At 53.2% G+C, this 14852-nt stretch overlaps 3 protein-coding genes across 4 annotated transcripts; 1 reads left to right on the forward strand and 2 right to left on the reverse strand.

Annotated features, from left to right (window-relative positions):
* Positions 1-151: 151 nt before the first annotated feature.
* POLDIP2 (DNA polymerase delta interacting protein 2) lies at positions 152-10146 on the reverse strand. The gene is made up of 11 exons (XM_064677416.1): positions 9953-10146; positions 9158-9239; positions 8411-8508; positions 7539-7635; positions 7019-7094; positions 6375-6482; positions 6005-6141; positions 4945-4971; positions 4634-4759; positions 4138-4217; positions 152-2602 (listed from the first exon to the last, which is right to left on the reverse strand). The coding sequence occupies exons 1-11, from the start codon at positions 10129-10131 to the stop codon at positions 2488-2490; spliced, it is 1125 nt and encodes a 374-aa protein (XP_064533486.1). The 5' UTR covers positions 10132-10146; the 3' UTR covers positions 152-2487.
* An 89-nt stretch (positions 10147-10235) lies between these two features.
* On the forward strand, positions 10236-12953 carry TMEM199 (transmembrane protein 199). 2 transcript variants are annotated; one of them, XM_064677429.1, is made up of 6 exons: positions 10237-10447; positions 10532-10605; positions 10686-10775; positions 11968-12004; positions 12326-12438; positions 12540-12953. In XM_064677429.1, the coding sequence occupies exons 1-6, from the start codon at positions 10276-10278 to the stop codon at positions 12633-12635; spliced, it is 582 nt and encodes a 193-aa protein (XP_064533499.1). In that variant the 5' UTR covers positions 10237-10275; the 3' UTR covers positions 12636-12953. The 2 variants fall into 2 exon arrangements, with proteins under 2 accessions (XP_064533498.1, XP_064533499.1); XM_064677428.1 differs by having other exon boundaries at positions 10236-10447; positions 12326-12953.
* On the reverse strand, positions 11854-14830 carry SEBOX (SEBOX homeobox). The gene is made up of 2 exons (XM_064677430.1): positions 14303-14830; positions 11854-14179 (listed from the first exon to the last, which is right to left on the reverse strand). The coding sequence occupies exons 1-2, from the start codon at positions 14687-14689 to the stop codon at positions 13931-13933; spliced, it is 636 nt and encodes a 211-aa protein (XP_064533500.1). The 5' UTR covers positions 14690-14830; the 3' UTR covers positions 11854-13930.
* Positions 14831-14852: the final 22 nt, after the last annotated feature.

Genomic DNA, 14852 nt, shown 5'->3' on the forward strand with positions numbered 1-14852 from the left:
CCAGTATGCTGAATAAAGAGGAATGCCCTTTTTAACATCTACAAATTGGTGTTGAGAATTTTGTTTCTGCTGCTCTTTGGTATCAGAGGAGAGGGGAGTGAGGTTGGTGCCCGTAGTGCCGTGGGGCAATGAGAGCCATGAGCCAGAGCCGTTCCTTCAGCGCTTTATTGGTTGGTTCTTTGTACAGAGGTATTTACACAGAGAGGGACAGTGCTCCGGGAAGGGGCCTGAGGGATGAAGCAGTTGGGGAAAGGCCCTGCCAAGTCCCTGGCATGGCAGCCAGGCTCCCAGGCAGGTCGGGCACTGCCCACTCCACAAAGACTGATAGAGCAGAAACATTCCTACCGTGCCTCGCCCCGTCTGTTACCGGCAGCGCTGGTGACCGCTGGTGACCTCGGTCTTGCCAATCATTATCCAGCCAGGAATGTCTGCTCCTACGAAGAGGCCTCAGCCCTCCCCAGCCCCGGGGGCATATCACACCAAAGACACTCATGGGCACCCCACAGCTGCTGAGGCTGACCCTGGCAGAGCCCCTGCCCAAGGACTACTCCATCCTGTAGGATAACAGCTCTCTGCTTGTTATGGGAAGCATTAGGGCCACAGCACCCCAGAAACACGCGGGTGAGCAGCAGGGTTAAACATTGACAGTGGTGTTGCAATTGCCAGTAAAGCTGCAGCAACCCGAGGGAAAGGCAGAGCAGCTGCTACTCCCACCCCGACCAAGCAACTGCATGGGAGGGAAATAGCAGGTTCCTGCAGATCCCTGCTGCCTCTGAACTTGAGGCATCTTCCTCCCACCCCTTTTCCTCCTGAGGAAATCAGGATGACTGATCATGTCATGATCATGTCAGCTGTGGGCTGGTCTTCAGGGATCCTTTTCTACCCTTAAAAGCAGACTGGCTGTTTAAACCTTTCAAATTCTAATTATTAGCTTGTACTACCTGAGAGGAAGGAAGACACAAAATGAAGAGACCAATGACAGATAAACACTGTAGTATTAAGTCTCTCTACACAGGAATCTGCTGGCTGGGAGAGAGTATGAGGATCTCTCCCACTGTCAAGGCTGTTTGTCCATCAGCCAAGACAGCCCACAGCAGTGCCACAGCTCTGCCTTGCAGAGCCAAATGCAAAGAGGCTGCTCAGAGGGGACGTGGGGGAAGAGGGAATAACTAAGATACTTCTAAATCAAGAAAAACATCCCATGAGTTAAGTTATACCTTATCATTTCAGCAAGACCAGGGGAAGGAGCAAGGTTGGAAACTTTCTGCTTAGGACTACCACAAAGCCCTCTGCCCCTGCGAGTCACTCAGATGTCTGGATGCCCAGAGACAGCCAGAAGGGTCCCACCACAAAGGCTGATACCTCTCTAGATATCTGCAATCCTCAAAGCTCCTGAGAGCTGCTCAAGCTTGTAAGAAGAGCCAACACCTGACTTGCACTGTGGATTTGGCCCTTCACATGTAAAAATTCCCTAACATCCATATATCATAGGCTTACAGTGACCCACACAGTTCTGCAGGGCCCTTCACACACACTACCAGAAAATCACAACCCAAGCAAACAGGAGCAGAAAGCCAAGCACTACCTCACCCAGGCTGACAGCACTTCAAGTGAAAACAAGTTCTTCCTCCCAAAGCAGAAACAACCAAGGAAATATAGACACAGCCACAACCTGAGCAGGGAAGAACTCTCCCAGTAGCTGGGATATAAATCCCTGCAGCAAGGCAAGCCCTGGCAGGGGGAGGGCTCCCTTTAGCTCTCTTGTACCATCATACCACACAGCCTGGTGGTCACCACACACAGGACACTGTGACAGCACCTGCTCAGCACCACCTGTCACCCACCTTGTCCCCTCTGCACCCTGCTGTCCAAAAAAACGGGCTTCACATCACAGCACACAGCCCAGTGCCATGAGGAGTGGAGCTCACGGGCTGCTCCAGCCCTGGCTGAATCCCAAAAAGCAGCTGCACTGCAGGGATGCTGAGCTCACATTCCTGCTCCCTAGAACAGCCTCACTGCTGCCTCCTGAAGCGGCAAGAACTTTGGGCTGACTCCACGCAGGGGAGCAACAAGCTGGGACAGGCTGGATGCAAAGCCAAGGCCTTGGTTTATGAAGGAAGACTGGTTGCAACTGGAAGGGCCAGTTTATTAGAGAAACCTCACATTGCAGAGAAGTCACAACACATTGGAAAGGGTCCAGGCCTGCTGAGGGGGGCCAGTTCTTCTGCAGCAGCACCATCTACATCCCCCAGCTCCAACCCCAGCAGGTGCCACAAAGGGAAGGGTTACCTGTAACACAGCTTACGTTTTACAAGCAGCCTGAGAGAGCCAGTATTAAAGTTCCAAAAAGCCTCCCCATCAGACAACGGTTAAAACAAAAATGGTTTAAAATGTTTAAAAGCTTCGTGTTCTTGGCTGCAGCATAAATGGGGAGGCAAAGGTCTACAACACACACAGGCCTCTGTGGGTCTCAGCACTCGCTCTGATCTACCAGTGAAGGCCGGAGGGAGGGGTCTTCTCGTCTTTGTTGCTTTCCAGAGAAAAGGGTGGAATTCGGACATCAAAGTGGGAGCCATCAGGCCTCTCAAATCGAAAAGTACCCCTGCAAAATAATGGCAGAGATGACGCTGAGGCCAGGGACAAACACATCTAGGAAGTATCAGCAAGAAGGTAAGACATGAGCTTTTCCATATCCTGTGCAGGGACTCTGAGGGTTCATCTGCAAGGCTGGTCCAGCAGCAAGGACATGAGTTCAGCAGCAGGAACATCCGCTGCCAAGATGACTCATTTATTGAGGACTCCTGGGTGGTTTCACATCACATCTCTAACACACATTTCCTGCACAAGCTGTGATCATTGGAGCCCCTAGGAGGCAAGCACCTTCCATGCACCTGCAGCAGTGTTCACCCAACTCCCACTCCACAGGAGACAGAACCATCCAAGTTATTTTTACAAACTGATTACACGTAAGTTCAGGTTTGTATTCCTTGGCAGAAGCTCCACTTGTTAAGTCATCTGTGACAACAAGAAATCCCATCACAGATGTAATTTGGAATAGCTTCTGCTTTGCATTTCAGAATTGAACCCGCCTGTCCTTGCACAACGAATTTGTTTACTGCTCTGAACAACAGCCAACTGTACTGTAGGACATGATATGGGCACAAGGATCATGGGGATAAACCAATAGGTTCTCAGGACAGAGAGAACACAACTGAACACCAGAAATCAAGCTGAGCAGCTTCTGAGCTACAGAACCTTTGCCTCTTTCTCTTCAGAAAGTGTGCAGGAGGGAAAAAACTACTAGATCATCTGGTTTCATTTCCCAGGGCATGCATTCAGGCAATTCGAAATGCTTGACATGGCAAACCAGAGTGTATCCTATATGCAAAGAGCTGCTCTCCTGCTTTTCCCAACTCAAAGGCAGCTTAGCTCTGAAGCAGATTAAAAAATGCACACCAGAAAGACCTGTCATACAGAAGACAAGAAGTGTCTGTGCATTCCTTGTCCACAGAGAGCTGACACTAAATGTGCTAACACAGCCAAAATGCAAATAAAGGGAAATTGCTTTAACCCTGTGGCACAGGGAAAGAACAGCTCTGCTGAGCACTTCCCTACCTGCTCTCATGGAAGAGGAGGCTTGAAAATCAGTTAGACTGAAGGCCTTATCTGGTCTACACTGGGAAAAACCCTGTACGCCAATTCCTTGTGGACACAGAACTGCATAGGGATAGAGTTAAAGCCCAGTCCTTTCCCAGGAGAGGGATACCAGTACCCACATCCCTGCTGCCAAGGGAATCACCAGCACAAGGCCTTGCTTCTTGCACCACGGAGTGAAAGGGACAGAAGCTGACTACAGCAGAAGATGATAGAGAATTGATTTGTATCTTCAAATCCAGTCTAGTACAGACCTCAGAAGGAGAATAAATTAGCCTAGAACCTGTCCTGGTGCAGAGAATCAACAGATCATCTTATCACTAACCAGGATCCAGCTGGAGAGAAGCTCATCAAATTTTAGCTACTGAATATGTCCCACCCAGTCCACTTCCACACAGCTTTCAGCCATAACTCCAGGCTGCAAAGCTCACTACTGTGAGGTTCTACATCTAAAACACTCCTTCAGTAATAAGGGCTTCTTACCACATGTGACCACTGGAAGCCTGCAGGGAGACGTGACTGCTGTACTGAAATGCTGGCTGTTCTTTGGACAGAACTGGCTCCTGAGGAGACAGAAGACCACTGGGCATCAGCAACAAATCTTAATATTCTTCCAAAGACGGGCATCAACAGGAAATTTATATAGCATGAAAAAAACCAAACCCAGAGACCCACACCTCAGCACCACTACCAATTACACAGCAAACTCGCCCAGTGAGTAGTGCCAGAATTCTGTTATTATTCCAGTTTTCCCATCACCAGTCATTTAGGATCATTCTCTAATACTCAGTGTGAAGTTTTGGTTCATGCAGACTTAACAACAGACGAAAAGCTTGTGACTCTTTTCACTGCCAGTTTCCCATTCCATCTATTTCCACTGCCGACTAAGCAATTTACTGGCAAATCAACCCAACCAACCGAGAGGGCTCCAGCAAAGGGCTGTGCTTCCCAAAAAAAAAAAAGGCTGCATGATACTTACCCTTCCTACAACGCCACGGCCCCGGACCGTTTCCAAGGTGCCAGACAAGCTAAATATCCTCCAGTGCCGCTCTCGGAGCTGAACCACTTCACTGTCAAGGTTCTCCAAGCGAATACAGTAGCGCCACTGGACAGAAGAAAGACTGCTATCAAGGGCTGGAATCAGCTGCAGCCAGTTGATAACCCACAGCCGATACTGGGAAACAGTTGCCAGGCAAGGGCTACTCTCCCTCAGAGCTTATCACACGGCAATGATGCCACAGCAAATAAACTCCTTCCCTTTAGCCGCTCCGTGAAACAAAAGTCACTTACCCAGTAGACATGGGAATTCTGGGCTTCCTGTCAAAAGAAACAAAAGACTTTAGCAGCTGCCCTTCGACACGCGGTGCCAAAACCTCTTCAGCTGTCAGCACAGCACCAGCACAGGGGCTCTCGCTCCGTGCCAGGTTGACGCAGACAACTCACATGAGCACAGACAGCTGCTCTCCAAGGCCATCCATCAGCATAGCCTGGCACTGGCTCTGCTCTATACATGTACTCATGAAGTGGGAGACTTGCAAAGATCTCATGACAACCCAGGGTTGAGCTCCATGTTAATTACGCACTTTCTACAGATCTAGAAACACCCGTCTCCTTGCCTTCAGGCACCTGTTTTTCTGACAAGGTTAGGACAAACATCAGTTGGGCTCCACAGAAGTTGCAAATCCACACCAAAACATCCACCTGCCACAGCATGGAGTCCCCGGCAGCTGTGCTCAGAAATCAAAGCACTGTGGGAATTCCCAGCCCTCCCGCTCAGGAGTCTGTTGGAGCCTCATTATTTCAGATGGTCCACATGAAGTTCTTATGCTATAAAGAGCACATGGTTATCAGCTAAATCCAGAAGGCTTCAGCCAAACCCTCTAACTCACACTGGAGCCAGGAAACAGGCAGACACCCACAGCCCATCACTGGGCAGGATAACAGATGTGTCTGTTGTTGCAGGGCAGATGGCCCCGGTGCCACCTCATGCACACCCATCTCTGAGTGAGGCAGTACAGGACTAATTCACAAGCCTTCCTAAATATCTTGCTAGCGCTGCTCTGCAGAACATTACAGGGTAATTCCCATCCTACCGATAACAAGCAAATGCCAAAATACAGGGGCTGTTCTCCAAAAATGCATGACAAAACAGTTTCCTGTTCACACCTCTGCTGCACATCATGAGAATGAAACTGCAACTGTGATAAAAGTCATTTCAGTCATTAATTGCAATTAAAATGTCATTTCTCCAGTAAGGAGAAAGTACCCTAAGTCAGTAAACTGGCCTTAGAAAAACATGTCAGTTAAGCAGATGGCAGAACTAACACACCAACATGCAGCACACACCTACCCTCATGCCCATGTAGAAAGGGATGACTGTGACGCGGATGTTCTCCGTGGTTTCTCGGTGCACATCAGAAAGCTCCAGCCAGGGGTGGTTCTTCTCCTGCCATGCACATAGAGTATCCCTTGCTACAAAAGGTGGGACTATGGGGAAGGAAAGGTGAGAGTTTATGAGAGGCAATACTGTACCTGGAGTGCTCTCCCCTCAAAGTAACTCCTTTCAAGTTAAAAACATTATTGAGAGGTGGCTTTACTGTAACAAACTCCAAACCAGATATCATTTTTACACCATATCCAAGGCGATGGGTTTTGAGCACTTGTTACAGAGCACCTCAGGCATCTGGCTCAGAAGAGTTCCCTGTGAAGCCAGAAATTACCTTTTGTTTGGTCGTACATGAGGAACCTCTCAAAGAGCTCATGCTGGATGGGCACTTGATCAGTGGAGCTGTAGGGAAGGATATCTTCATGGCTTACATAGTCTAAACCTGAAAAAGAAACCCCAAAAGCCTTGGAACTTCCCCAGCGAAAGAGCAGCTCGGAAGTCTCCTGGCAGAAAAATGGATCACACTAGTGACATGTTAAGAAAAGGACTTTGTCAGCAGAAGGCAAAGCTAATACCACGACTGCAACCAAGAATGGAGGAAATAGGTGAGCAATATCCCTTGGCAGCATTCTCCTGTGAGATTTCTCCATGGAATGATTCCTGTCATAAACACACACTGCCTGCAAAAGTGCCTGCACTGCCCCAAACAAAGAACAGCCTATATGCAACTTTGTATGGGACCTATGTCTAGAGATTAAATCAGGCACAGCTGTGTCTGATCACAGAGTGCCCAACTTCCAGCTCTCCAAAGGGCTTCATGTACTTTAGTCACTCAGTTGTTTCCTGCCCGGCCCTAAACTACAGACAAATCCACAACAGGAATGTCTTGTAGGAATTGCTGCTGGCAGGAGCTGACCACTGATGACTCTTCTGACCTCCCCTCACGACAATCAGAGGCTGAAGGAGGATTTTGCTCACCTGGGATGGCATAGAGGGCTCTGCTGTCGTCGTGATTTGCCAGGAACGTCACTGCTTCCGTCTGCGATCTCTGGGACTGAGAAAAAGGGAAGCTTATGTCTTTCTGTGTGGATTGTTGTGGGCCAGTTTCCAGCCATGCTTCAGTTTACTGTTGTGGTTTGTAAAGCGTGAAATGTTTATTTAACCAATCCACCTCAGAACACCTCTCCTTTTCATTCCTCTAGACTGACTAACAAGTGAGGAGCATTTTCAGTGCTGCAACCCACATTCACAATGTGCATGTAACAGAGTGGGAACGATAACAGGATGAGGAAAGGAGGCTGGAAAGGGGAAACACGATCCAGAAAACAGTCATATGACATTCCAGTGTACCTTTCTCAAGGAAAATATGTCTTGAAGAACAAATTTGTCCTAGCCAAATTTAGCCACCACAGCCATTTTCTTTCAGTGCCTGTCCACCTGACCCACTCACATATAAGAAGACACTTGAGTTTCAATACCAAGTTTACTCCTTACTTACTATATGTGGACAATCCCGGGCATCTATTAACACCTGGTAGTAAGTGTGTGTTTTGCCCTTGACCTCTTTGGACCCATGGCCTGCCACATTCTCGTTCCTAAACAGAAAAGCAGAGCTCTGAGCTCAAGTGCAGGATTGCAGCAATTTCTTGTTACCAGAACCAAGCACATACACAAACAATGGTTTTTTAAAAATAAAAAAATACATTTCGCAGTCTGTAAACATTTGATTCCATCCAAACCAAATCCTTGTCAGCCACCCACACAATTACAGACAGATCAGCCAAGATGCGCACTGACAGTGTTTGGCAGAAACACAACAGCTCTGTTGTCAGACAGCTCAGAGGTTCTTCCTGCTCAGTCCAGTCTCCTCTCTGGGATGGGTATTCCTATGCTTGATCCTTATTCCTTCCTAGCACACCTCATCACAGGGAAAGGGATGCAAGAGGGGAGAGAACCGAATAGCAACTCAAGAAGGATGAACTTGGCCTAGTGGGTTGAAAGTGGGGAAGAGGCTGACAAATCCAACTCACTGGCAGTTTACAGAAGGAGCAGCAGCACCTGCAATTTGTAACACAGGAACCTGGAGCTAACTCAAAATGGGTGGGTTTTTTATAAAGCAAAATGCCAGGAGCATGAATTTTTAACTGTTTTTTATTTCCTTCACACACACATATACTTTCATCCCATCTCTAATTAACACAAAATTAATACACCTGCAATATCTCTTTAGCACCTCTCCTACTTTACACTCATGTAAACAGACCATTGGCCTCCTTAAAAACATTTGTTTACCCCAACCAGGAAACTTGCCACAAAATGAAAATGTAACAGTACAGCAACATCAGCCAGAACAAACCCTCAAATCCTTACTTTTCTGTGACAGGAGAAGCCACATCCCGATCATAAAGCCTGGCTTGCCAGGGAAACAGGACTATTCCTCGATAGCCAAACACACTGTGCAGGAAGAGCTGAAAGGAACAAATAATTGCAAGTTGAATCCACAGCAAGCTTTAATCAACATAGATACAACAGAAAACATGAAGCCAAAAGCCCTTTTCTGATAATATTTAAAAGATCTGTTAACTGAGGTAAAACTAGAAATGTTTACAAAGAGTTTGAATGCGTGGGATGGGGATACAGGGAGAATCACCACTGTGAGAAACTAAAGCAGAAACAGTGAGCACGAACAGTCAGGGATGAGAGGAGAAATCCATGTAACATCTATCCCATAAAAGGGGACTAAATCAGTAATAGAGCAGCAGAAAGGAGACCAGCACAGGAGAAACTGCTCAGAAATAGAGCTGTGAGTCGTGAGCACAGAAATGGCAAATTTAATTGTTATTTCTTAAATTCAGAGATTGTCTCTTCTGATCCCTGAAGGAGAGAACCCTCAGTGGAGCAAATGTCATTGTAGAGCTGTTGTGTCGTGCTGCAGATTCTTATTGACCTGCTATTGTCAGATGACTGACAAACTGCAGACACAGCAGAGACAAAGAGCACTGAGCTGTGAAACTTCTGGCCTTCTGCTATACTACAGCAGCCTCCTTACGGGAAATCCCTCGGCTGTCTGATCCCTGTGGCATGACCAGGGTCAGCTCTGCCCCCAGAACCCCTTACCTGACCAGTCTCATATTTGCCATGTTGCTTCGGGGCCTCAAACACCCCCACAGTCTCCAGCACTTTGCCCTCCGGACGGTTCCTTGGAGCAGAGAGGCAGCTTGGAGGGTTTGCAGGGGCAACACAGCAGGGGAACACAGTACCCGAGCCCAGGGTGATGCACAGACACTGCTCCCACCCTGTGCCTCCCTCGGGTACCACACCCCCCCTCATGAGAGCCCCACTATGCACTGGGCTGCCCAGCCCCACTTCCTGCCCCCTCTCTTTGCCAGTCTCCCCTTTCTCAATTGTCCTCCACATCCCCACCCACTTGTCCCCTTATCCCAATCCCCTTTCCCATATCCCTGCCTCAGCAAGCCCAACTCCTTCCTAGTCTTCCCCCAATGACCCAACAGCCTCCAACCCGCTCCCCAAACACCCACTGAGAGCCTCCACCTGCTCCAATCACCCTTATCCCCAAACACCCCCCCGGCAGCCTCCCCACTCCTTCCCAACCTTCCCCCAACGACCCAACTGCCCCTACACCGCACCCCAACCACCCTCTCAATCACTCCCATTTCTAAACACCCCACACGGCCCCCCCGACCTGCCTTCCCGAACCTCAATCCGCACACACCAAACACCACCCGCGAGCCTCGAGCCCCTTCCCAACCGCTCCCATTCCCAAGCACTCCCTCGCGGCCCCTCACCGCCTGTTTCCCCGAACCTCCCCTCCCAACAACCCCCTGCCCTCCCCTAACCCTCCCTCAGCCCCCTGCCCGGGGCCCAAACACCACCACCCCCCACAGGCCTCACCGCGACGACAGGTGCCTCCGCGGCGGCAAGAGCAGCGGCGGGAGCGCCGCGGTCCCCGCCCCGGTGCCCAGGGCCCGCAGGTGGCGGGCGGGAGGCGGCTCCCAGAGCGGGGGCGGCCCGCGGGCCCGAGCCCGGCCCAGCGCCGCCGCCACGTACCGCCGCGCCGCGCCGCCCGACATCCCACCGCCCGCGGCCCACAGTGCACCGCGCGGCACCGCCCGCCACCGCCCCCTCCGCTCTCCCCGCCCCCTCCCCGCGCGGCCGCTCTGCCCCGCCCTCTCTATGCTCCCCTCGGTCGCCTTGGAGACGGCCGCCGGGCCAACATGGCGTCGTCGGTGCGGGCCGGGCCGCGGCTGCGGCGGGCGGTGCAGGCCGGGGAGCTGGCGGCGCTGCCCGCGGGGCTGCGGGGTGATATGGAGGCGGCGCTGGCGACAGAAGGAGCGCTGGTGCCTTTTAGCCTGCTGCGGAGGGTGCACGCCGCGCTGCGGGAGGCAGGTAGGCCGCACTGCGCCGCGGGAGGCGATGACCGCACCGTGACCGCGCCGTGACCGCGCTTTCCCCCCCCCGCACCCCACACAGGGTCCCCACTGCACCTACACGAGCTGCTGGAAGGCTGTGAGATCCACCTGCCCGAAGTGCCGGTGCCGCCGCGGGTAGGTGAGGGCTGGACATGAGTCGCGGGAGGAGGTGGCGGCAGCCCCCGGTTCTTACGGTGAGTCTGTGCTTCCCACAGAACCCCGAGCTGGTGGCCCGGCTGGAGCGGATCAAGGCCAAGCTGGCACACGAGGAGTACCAGCGGATGACCCGCAACATCACCGGCCAGGTGAGGGGCTGCTGCAGTGCCTACTCTCAGGACTCATCCCTCAAACACGTGGCAACCTGACAGCAAAGGAGATTTACCCCTTAGAGTGAGCGCAGTGCACAGGGAATGTGACGGGGACTGGAGGAGAGCACGCTGTAAATGCACCAGGAACAACAGATCCGGTGCTGAGGGCAGGTGTAGGACAGGGTTAACAGGGTGGTGAACAGACATACTGACTTTTGGGAACTGCTCACCCGTGCCAAAGATCTGAGATTCTGATCTGGGAGACTGAGCACCCAAGGTAAATGTTTGACTGGGAGCATCCCTGCTGCTTACATTTTTGTCATAGTTTTAAAATTATCTCGTCAGGGTAAAAGCTGAAAAAACAGGGTAATATTTAAGCATTCTTCCTTTCCTGAGAGAGCCGATATCTTCTGGCACAGTAGTTGTTTGGACAAGCCAGCATCCCTTCCTGCTGGCATTCCTTGTGATCCCATCCTGTTATGCCTCCACACTGTACCTGACATCCTTGTGTATTCAAGTCCCTGCACATTTCCTCTCTGCCAAGCTTGGCCACTCCAGGCTGGATGAGGCTTGGAAAAACCTGATCTAGTGGAAGATGTCCCTGCCCATGGCAGAGGGTTGGAATGAGATGGTCTTTAAAGTCCCTCCCAAGGCAAACCATTCTGTGATCTGTGATCCAGGGTGGTTGTAACAGAGCTAAACAGCCACATTCCTTTCAAACGGTGGAGCAGAGCAGTGTTCCCACACCTGTGTGCTCATCACATCTTCCCTGCCCCTCCCCGATATCATGGTGTAACCATGCCTGATGTGACAACAGAGCTTGACACCATCTCATTATTGCCAGCTGTGTGAAACAGGTGACAAAGTGAGACACTTTCATGTCTCTAGTAAGAGACAAACCTGCAGCAGAGAACCCACATGCAAAAAAAAGCTCCCACTCAGAAAAGTGGTTTGATTAGAAACAATCCCTTCCGAACAGCCTTGAATCAGACCACAAACAAAATCCCAGAGAAACCTGTGCGCAGTGAAACTGCTGTTCCCCCACAGCCCACCAAAATCTCTCTGAACCTCGGAGTCCTGGGGACAGCACAGGGCATTGGCATTGCTTTTATTCTGCACACACAATAACCATGTTATTATCAACATTAAAATACAACCAATCACAAGTTGTTTTAATCCCTTTTTTCAGGAGATGAAGGGGCCATTGGCTGAATTTGGGAGACAAGGTGAGCGGCTGCCTGTCCTGCTGACACCCAGCAGTGTTTGCTCACAGGACAGTCACAGGAACTGTTCCATGTCCAGCTGTTGACATCAGACCAAATATCTCACCAGAAGGTTTTCACACACTAAAGTGTTCCTTGAATAAAGGAGCCTGGTGGTCATTCTTACCAATATTTCTGGAGGCACCAAGCGTGTGACTCCTGCGGGATTCCTGTATCCCAGCTGAGGCGGCCCCGGGCCAGCTCTGTAATATGATTACACCTTATCCCCAGCCCTACTCCCCAGCCTTACTTAAAACCAACCACTTGCCCCCTTCTCTCCCCCAGTGCGCTCCGTGAAGGCCGTTGTCATCACCATATTCAACTTCATTGTCACCGTGGTGGCCGCCTTCGCCTGCACCTACCTGGGCAGCCAGTACGTCTTCGCAGAGACGGCAGCGGTGAGCGAGCACGGCCTCCCTGCAGCACACTGTGCTGCCCAGTCCAGAGTGGCACCACGACCGCACACCCAGGGTCACCCCTCTCTCTTTTATGTCCCCAGCGCGTCCTGTCAGCCGTCATTGTGGCCTCGGTGGTGGGCTTGGCCGAGCTGTACGTGATGGTGCGGACCCTCGAAGGGGACCTTGGGAAACTATGACCATGAACTGCAGCCTTCGTGCTGGAGGCTTTTTGTCCTCCCCAGGAGCCGTTAATTTGGGACAGTTTTGTCTTGTCCCATCTGTTTTTACCTGCTCCTGCTACGGGAAGATGGCTGCACTCCTCAGGCTCGTCCTTTGCTTCCTGCTCCTGAAATGAATTATGGATTGAAAATCCCACAGCTGCAGAACAGGAGAAGGAATGGCTGTGGACTCTGACCACCCCAGCATGGAGAGGGGCGTCAGCTCCCACCATCCCTGTTCTCCTGTGAAGTTCCTGTGCTTGTATTCTGGAAATAAATAACACTGTGTGTTTGTAACCTTCTTCCTTCATGTTGGGGGACATCTGCTGGTATGTAGAACACACATCTGAAAGACACCACAGGGAGCTGTGAATCTTTCCTTTCCCTCTGCATTCTACATCCTGCTCCATCCCATGTCAAAACCCCCCTCTGCCTGCCCTCTGCTCTGTCTGATCCCTCACTTGCTTTTGGGAATCGTTTTTCTCTTGAGGCTCAGATGGCAGCACCCAACCCAGCTGGTGTTTGGGGACGAGCCCTTTCCCCATCCACACAGATCCGTTCAGGAGGATGACAGAGTCTGGTGCAGCCACTTTGGGGTCAGCACCCGGCTCAGTGTCCTCACACAGGAGCTGCGTGACCTGAGCCATGGCCCTGTGGCTCTTGGTGCCTCAGGGAGGAGCAGGAGCTGTAGATGGAGCAGCGAGGGGTGCATGGTGCTCCCAACCCTCTGCCAAAGGGTACCCAGCTTCTGGGGATCGGGAGGGGATGCACCTTAATGCACATCCTGGGGCCTTTTTGGGTGTCACGGAGCGGAGAGCAGAGCAGAGCCAGCTTAGTGCAGCCATGGTGGGGAGGGGGCACCCAGGCTGTCCCTGCCAGGCCCAGGAGATCTGGACACCTGCCGGGTGGGCACCCTGCCAGGGCCGGACACGGTGATTAATGCTCTGATGGCAGCTAAGCCCCTGTGGAAACACAGTTTAATATCCGATACGGGGAGATCTGCCGGCACCTGCGAACGTGCCTGCGGATTAGGGGCGGCCGTGCCACAATCATCCGTGGATACGGCCCCAGATTAAGGTATTTTTTTCTAAAAGATTAGTCGGTATTAGGGGGCTGATGGGGAGCTGCCCCCGCTGCAGCCGCACCGGCATTTAGGATATTGGATGACATCCTCGGGACCTTCGGGACCGGCAGTAATTCCACACCCTAATGAAATCGTGGCGCTAATCCGTGGGGGCCGCGATGCCATGGGGGTCCCCAGTGCCCCACCACGGCTACAGCTCGCCCAGGTTGGTGATGGCCGCGCTGTAGATGAGGTCGGAGATGGAGCCCAGCGAGGTGGGGAGGCCCCGAGCGGGGCTGCGGGCTCCCGGCGGCGGCAGGGCAGGGGCCGGGCCCGGGGTGCTGCCGTCGGGGGGTGCCGCTGGGGGACCCCGCTCCCCGGGAGGCGGCAGCGGCGGTAGCGGCGGAGGCTCCGGTTTGGCGCTGCGGATCCTGCGGGCGCGGCGATTCTGGAACCAGACCTGGGACGGGCGAGGGGAACTGTGAGACGCGGACAGCGGCCCGACGGGGCAGCTCCCCGGGGAAGAGGGGAGGTCCCGGCCCCGGGAGGGTGGGATGGAGGGGAGGGTCCCGTCCGCGCTCACCTGAATCTTGGCCTCGGGCAGCTGGGTGAGCTCGGCCAGGCGCTCCCGGGTGGCGATGTCTGGGTAGGGCACTGCGGCGAAGGCCCGCTCCAGCTCCGACAGCTGCCCCCGGCTGAACGTGGTCCGCCGCCGCTTCCGCGGCCCCCCCGGGCAGGGGCAGGGGCACGGCCCCGGGCCGCCACCTCCCCCCGCCGCCCGCCCGCCGCCCGGCCCGCCCGCCCCCTCGGGGAAGCGGAGCAGCGGCTGGGGGGCGCGGGAGGTGCCCGGGGCCGCGCTCATCCTGCCCGGCTCCCCCGGCCCCGCCGCCGCCGCCCCGGCTTTTATCCCCCACGAGTCCCCCCCGGTGGGCTGGGACCGCCCCGAGCGGGCGGTGCTGCCCCCCCCCATCTCTTCCCGACGGCTCCCGGGGCCGGTCCTCGCTCCGCGCCCCCGATGGCAGTGCCCGATAGCCTCGGCTGACTCGGGGGCCGTCCCCCCCTGCACCCCCGGGGACCAGTAATCCCACCACTGCTCGTACTGGCATCCCCCCCGCCGCCGTCGGGGCACTGTA

The sequence above is a fragment of the Pseudopipra pipra genome, chromosome 21 (genome assembly GCF_036250125.1).
Source record: "Pseudopipra pipra isolate bDixPip1 chromosome 21, bDixPip1.hap1, whole genome shotgun sequence".
In the NCBI taxonomy this organism is placed as follows: Eukaryota; Metazoa; Chordata; class Aves; order Passeriformes; family Pipridae; genus Pseudopipra; species Pseudopipra pipra.